This window comes from Rhineura floridana, chromosome 2 (assembly GCF_030035675.1).
Source record: "Rhineura floridana isolate rRhiFlo1 chromosome 2, rRhiFlo1.hap2, whole genome shotgun sequence".
NCBI lineage: Eukaryota > Metazoa > Chordata > Lepidosauria > Squamata > Rhineuridae > Rhineura > Rhineura floridana.
Window position 1 is genome coordinate 153,236,486 of NC_084481.1, and position 6,590 is coordinate 153,243,075.

General features: G+C 40.9%; 1 protein-coding gene across 2 annotated transcripts in view; it reads left to right on the plus strand.

The window, feature by feature from the left end:
• CD82 (CD82 molecule) overlaps positions 1-5,972 on the plus strand; it is a 99,141-nt gene extending 93,169 nt beyond the window's left edge. Inside the window, exons 8-9 of one of the 2 annotated variants that reach the window (XM_061610827.1) lie at positions 878-961; positions 2,767-5,971. In XM_061610827.1, coding sequence (XP_061466811.1) covers positions 878-961; positions 2,767-2,844 — 162 coding nt within the window. In that variant the 3' untranslated portion in view covers positions 2,845-5,971. Of the gene's footprint in view, positions 1-877; positions 962-2,766 lie in introns of both variants that reach the window. The other variant, XM_061610828.1, reaches the window with a different exon arrangement.
• The last annotated feature ends 618 nt before the right edge of the window (positions 5,973-6,590 follow it).

Genomic DNA, 6,590 nt, shown 5'->3' on the forward strand with positions numbered 1-6,590 from the left:
TACCTCTCCTCTCCAAAAATTCAAATACCAGATTGAAAATAAGGGGTCAGGCTTTAAGCAGTTGTGCGAAATAAGTCCACTTGCATATATTCAGAACGCAGGTGTGCATGTTTGTTGGTGCAAAGCTACATGCCCCCTTTTTATAGTTTCTCAGCTTTGTTTTATCTTTGAGTTCTGTAAAACAGCTCAGTGTTCAATTTGGGAAATCTTATTGAAGTACATAAATGTTCAAAATTACACTTTGAACAAGACATTAAGTGGGTGACAGCCAACGTTACTCATACTTGTAGCAGACCCATTGAAATCAATGGACATAAGTAAGTTATCCATTAATTTCAACTGGGAATGACTTGAATATGACTCATGTTGAGGATTATAGGTCTTGAGTACTAGATGCTGGGACCGGATAATGCAGGAATGATAATTGCTTTCATGGTCGTCTTGTGAGCTTTTGAGTGGTATCTGCTCTTGGAAACAGAATGCTAGATGGACCTTTTGGTCTGATTCGAGATGCAAGTGTTAAAGTAACTTTTTATTGATATAGAATTTAGATTCTAGTATAGAATAAATAGTGGTAGTCTTGATTTGTATAGGCCTCATAGCTTGGTAAGTAGCACCATACTTGGCATTTCAGAAGGTCCCAGATTCTATCCTGGCATCTCTAGGGGAAAAGGACTAGATAGCAGTGAGATGATGGGGAAAGGACATCTTTGCTGAGAAGCTGAAGAGCTGCCACCAGTCAGAGTAGATAATGCAGAGCTAAATGTACGATGGTATAAGGCAGCTTACTTCATTCACGTTTCCATCATTTTGGATATTCACATCCACAACCATAACGCTTACTATGTATTTTTATCTTCCCCCACCCCACCGCCAGGGGTGTAAGGAAGGTGTGCAGAATTGGTTACAGGAGAATCTTGGCATCATTCTTGGAGTCTGCGCTGGGGTTGCTGTCATTGAGGTAAGGTTCTTCCCCCACGCTTTGTTTTATAGAAAGCATCTTGGGCCACTCAGTCTTGTACTTACAGGCATGGGCAATGTGGTGTGTGAGCACCCCACACCAACATTACCCTTCTGGCCCCATAATTGCTCCACACGTATAGTGGTATAAATTTGTGGGGGCTTATGAGGGGTGGAGGCACCGCCATCCCTGAACAGTCACCTATGTAAGCATGGTCTGAGTCTGGACTGTCATCTGGGATCAAAACTCTTTTATGCTGACAACCTTTTCCCAATTTCTGAATTGTTGGGTAGTTAACTTCCACCAAGTGTTTTGGGTAACACTTGATAACAAGCATGAATTGTTTTCCCGATTTTTATTTCCTGTTATATGTTGGGGCTTGCCAAAACAACCAGCACCGCAATTAGTTGTAAAAATCTAGCCCTGACTAATTAATGGAATCTGTCACTTAAAAAAAACACACACAAAAAAACAGCCATGCTAGTCACAACACCAAGAGGCTTTCCTGCCCAATTTCACTGCATTGCAATATTCAGCTTCACAATAAAAGTGATTTTAAAATGAATAACGAAGGGGAGGAAGTTACAGGTGAGCAAATTAAGATGATTGTCTGCCCAAAGCTGCACTAGGAGCCAATGACAAATGTTGGACCTGGAAGTATCTATCTCCTCTTTTCCTGGGCAGCTTTGATGTTGAAATATTTCATATTCTTTATGCTTATAGCCATCCCAATATCTATCTTCATGCAAGCAAAATAGCGCCATCCATATATAACAAACTAGTAGGAACCCCAAACCTTACAGAAGTTTTTTTAAAAAAAAGTATTCTGGGGGGGAAATCCTAAGGGAGGATGCCTCTCCAGAAAAGCAGCCCAGTGAGGACTAAGCATGGTTAGAGTTGGGAAGGGAAAAAAAAAACAGAGAGTGGGGGGAGGAAATAGAATAGAAATACAGTATCTTGGAAAAGGCTTGTTGGCTGGAACAGAAGCCCTGCAGGAGCATCTTGAACAGGAGCACTTGATGCTGTTACTGTGAAACAACCAGTGGGAGCTGTAACAAAATGTAGCAGACATGCTCTGTGTCTCTTCACTGTTTAGATAAGTGTTTAGCCTTCCCGAACCCAAATGTTTTGGACTACAATTCCCTTCATCCCTGATCAGCTGGGGTTTATCAGAGTTGTAATCCAAAACATCTGGATGGCACCAGGTTGGGGAAGGCTAAACATTAATCTGAACAGTGAAGACACCTAAAGCAGCACCTGGATTAAGAAACACTCTTTTCCAGGTTCCATCTTTGTCTGCTTTCCAGTGCTCTCAAGATTTCCTTCACTTTAGCAGCCTTTTGGTTTCTGATTTATTTTATTGTCTGAATTCTGATGCTGCTATATTGTGTTGTATGACGTTTTGAATGTGATAACCATTTTATGTCATCTTAGGTGGAGTTTAGCTGTTTTTAGTACCTTATTTAGAAAAGTTAGGTATAAATAAATAACAAAATAAACTATATAGTGCCATCAGTAGCCATAGCGTTTTTCAAAGCAGCACAAGCAAAAGGTGGATTCCTTCCCAGAGAAGCTTGTAGTCTAGTTTTGATAATAGAAGAAATGGAGAGAGGACTGATAGGCTAAGGGAATAAGGTGCAAATGCACCAACTCAGACCATGGCCCTTCATCATAAGGATTAAGTCAAACGATTCATGGGGGGAAATAGAAATTAGCAGAGGGGGTCTCCCACCCCTAAGATATACTTGCAATAATGTGTCTTTTTTTTTTTTTTAACCATGCTTCCTCTTCTCTCTCTCTCGTAGCTCCTGGGAATGGTGCTCTCCATTTGCCTCTGCAAGAACATACACACTGAGGACTACACCAAAGTGCCCAAATACTGAGACTGCTGGCCTCAGGAGCTGTCCCAGAGCAAATGGACCATTTCCTTCCTCATAGCCAGACTGTCTTCATCACTTACCATTCCTCCTGTGACATCCAGCATCGCTATGGATCAATTAGGCTGCACTGCAGCGATGAATTCTTTGAGGGATCAGGGGCTTGGGCAGCCCCTCCTTATCTCTTGACTGTTCTTCTATGAAGCTGCCCATTTTTACGTCTTCCTCTACCCGTGTGATGCCCTGCACCTTTATTGCCAGCTCTGCACTAGATAGCTTCTTCCTTATTTTTATCCACTTCTGGCCCATTGTGACTACACTTACAATACTTACCTTTCTTTCTTTCTTTCTTTCTTTCTTTCTTTCTTTCTTTCTTTCTTTCTTTCTTTCTTTCTTTCTTTCTTTCTTTCTTTCTTTCTTTCTTTCTTTTCTTTTCTTTTCTATTTTTTTGCCCCTTTCTACTACCATTGCTATGTGTACATATGCCTTCTATTATTTTCTGCTGGGAAGAACCTTTTGGGGCTTTGACTGTTGGTGGTGGTTTGGGGTCTCTTCTAAACACAGAGATGCGATAGAAAGGAGCATCCTTTCTCTAATTGACACCTCTACCTTTCTTAACTTTGCTTCCTCAAATCTACCAAATTGTGTCTCTAGAATTTGTTGCATAATTTTGCTATATTTCTCTCCCCTCACCCCCCACCAGATAATTCCTGTTCCATTCACAATCTCCAGTGATTTCAGTTGGATGGAGGATTAGCCCAGGCACCAGTTTGTGATTTCACCAGTTAGCAGTTACCCTCTGGACAGAGGTGTTGGCTTGGGTGATTTGATTTTTTTAAAATCTCTCTTCCCTGCCACACTCATCTTCCTTCCTGGATCCTGTTAGCTTGGAGGCACTTTAGAGACTGCACTTATAGCATGGGAGAGTCTGTGCAGGCTTCCTGGAATATGTTCTTTGGTTGCCAACTTTAATAGAGGTGATGAGTGGGGCTATATATTCTCCACCCACCCCGAATGAATCTTCTGTAACAGTACATTATGGTAAAAGCATACCTAGAATTGATGGCTTTTCATACCAGTGGTGGTGGAGAGCACTTCTTCTGGCCGTTAGCTTACATTTGTTACTGAGAGCAGCGACTCCTTCCTGTTCATCTAAATATCTATTTTGGTGCTGTCTGAATCCAGAGATGCATGTAGCAGGAAGTCACTCTGATGGCCTCTGTATCGGTGTTTCACTGAGAGGTGTTTTTTGTACCCAATAGCCATACTAGGTTCTGTTCCAGGAGTGAGAGCATGGAAGGCAATGCAGTCCCATGAAGGGAATCCCTCACTTTGGGGACAGTGAAAGTCTAGTAGTACATCAGCCCCGTAGGAAAAAAAGGGGGCAAGTAGTGATCACATTCAGATTAGTGATTGCTCCTGAGCCTCATGGCACTGACTGTTTTATGGAGAGCTTCAGTTTTAGCACTAAGATGGCACTTGATGGAAACTCTCAAATTTTGGACAAAGAATGTCTAGGTTCTTCCGTATGCTGAGAGTCCTTTATCTCCTTGAATGTACAGGTCAGCCAGTCTGTGCACTATTGCTGTGTCCCAGTACAGGACAGGAAGACTCATGGATCATTGAGAGTCTACAAGAAGATTTAAACCATTGCCCTGAGTAGAGAATTTTAATAGGCTTGAGATAGTTAATTCAACTTCCAAACCTGGGAAGAGCATCTTGTAACTCCATCCACCCCAGGACACAAATGTGACTAGTTTTTAAGTGACTACCGGTGGTGATAAATGCAAGAAAAGACTATTCTAACAATTTTCCTTTGTTTCTCGGGCTAGAGTCAAGTGCAGCAAAAGCATTGGATAATTCATGCAGGATTGGTCCATTTAAAAGTTCTGGCAAACAAAGTTTGGAAAAGGGATTTTTCTGGGTGTGATTGTTTAAAGTTTGCTCTTGTTTCCACCAGTCTTGTGTTTCCTTTTTTGAACTGATTGTAAGGCTTCAGTTTTATATTCACCTCTTGTGCTTCGATTGATAAGCCACTTTGATTGATGTTGTTTATGTTATTGTTCTTCTCTTGGATTTAGCTCTGAGCAGAAGAAAAGCTGAGCCCCTTCTGGATTTCTCCCTTTTGTTTTTAGAAACCTTCCAGCTGGAAGAAATGCATGTACAGATTTAAAACAAATAATGGATGGGTATTTCAGTAATAAAAATATTTGCTTAAAAAAACTAAATGCTTGTATTTTCAGTGTCTGTCTATGTATCACATACCGTTGAAGTAGCCTTCAGTATTTTTAGGGTGGTAATGTAGAATCTAGTCTTGCTTGAGGTGGCTGGTTTTCATTTCACAGACAGAACTGGAGTGTGTGTAAATATTTTGCATATAAAGTACATTTGGGGCAATGACATGATAGCAATGCAGTACACTAATTATTCAGATAGCACGTGGCTTAGACTATTTATCTAGAATTGTATTTGATAACAGAGAGAATACTTGTTACCAAAAACCTTGGTAACAAAAGTCTGGTCACCTTACTACTATGAAACTCCTAACCAGCTGTCTCTAGTATCTTCTAATAATACTATTTCTTGTCCACTAGGGGGTGCTGATGCTATATGAAAATCCTGGCAACAGTGTAGTGACTGTAGTCTATAAGATAGCTATAGGACAGCAGCCCTGCTCAATCATCTTGTTCTTGGAGTGGAATTCGTTCACTTGGAAACTATACATTTTGACTGGACAACGTACACAGTTCTTAGTTTAGATTGTCAGTCTACGCACATTCCCCACACTTTTCTATGAATTGCTGGTGCAACTGGCTTCCAGTTGTTTTCCGGGCTCAATTCAAGGTGTTGGTCTTAACCTTAAATCCCTATACGGTCTCGGCCCAGTTTACCTGAAGGAGCACCTCCAGTACCACCAACTAAGCCGCCCAACCAGATCAGCCACACAGGGCCTTCTCTCCGTCCCACCAACGAAAACAGCTAGGTTGGTGGGGACTAGAGAGAGGGCATTCTCAGTGGCAGCCCCCACTCTCTGGAACTCCCTCCCGTTCGATCTTCGCCATGCCCCTTCCCTAGATACATTTCGCCGAGCCTTAAAAACATGGCTCTTTGGACAGGCCTTTGGGGTCCCCGGGGTGGGCTAATTTCTTTATATTGTTTTAAAATTGTCTATTGATGGCCCTGTACTGCCGCTTTTTAAAATGGTTATTGTTGACTGCATTGTATTTTATTATGTATTGTATTATTATGTATTGTTGAATTTAATGTTGTACGTCGCCTAGAGTGGTTTCGGCCAGATAGGCGACACAAAAATTAAATTTATTATTATTATTTATTATTTATACATATTCCCCATTGAACTCTTAACTACTGCAGTTATAAAATAGCTCTCCCAGCTTTGTTATGAATAACTCCTCCCAAGAGTTAAGAGTCTAGAAATAGGATATTTCCTGCCTCCTTTTGTACAGCTTCTGTTGTAGTACTATCATCATTCTTGAGGGTCCTAGACACCAGAGCTAATAAATTATCTGAACAGTGTCAGTTTAGAGACAAAAAGAACAAACTTTGAAACTCCATAACTATATGGAAATGTGCAAGATTTTAATGATGCATAAAGGTACATGACAACAAAGTTGAATTCTTCTCAAGTAAACACAGTTTTGCATGTGATTGGATGGTCTTGTTTGAAAGTTGTGTTGCATTATCAGATAATGCTCATGGATACATGTTATAACAGATACGGCTGATTAAGG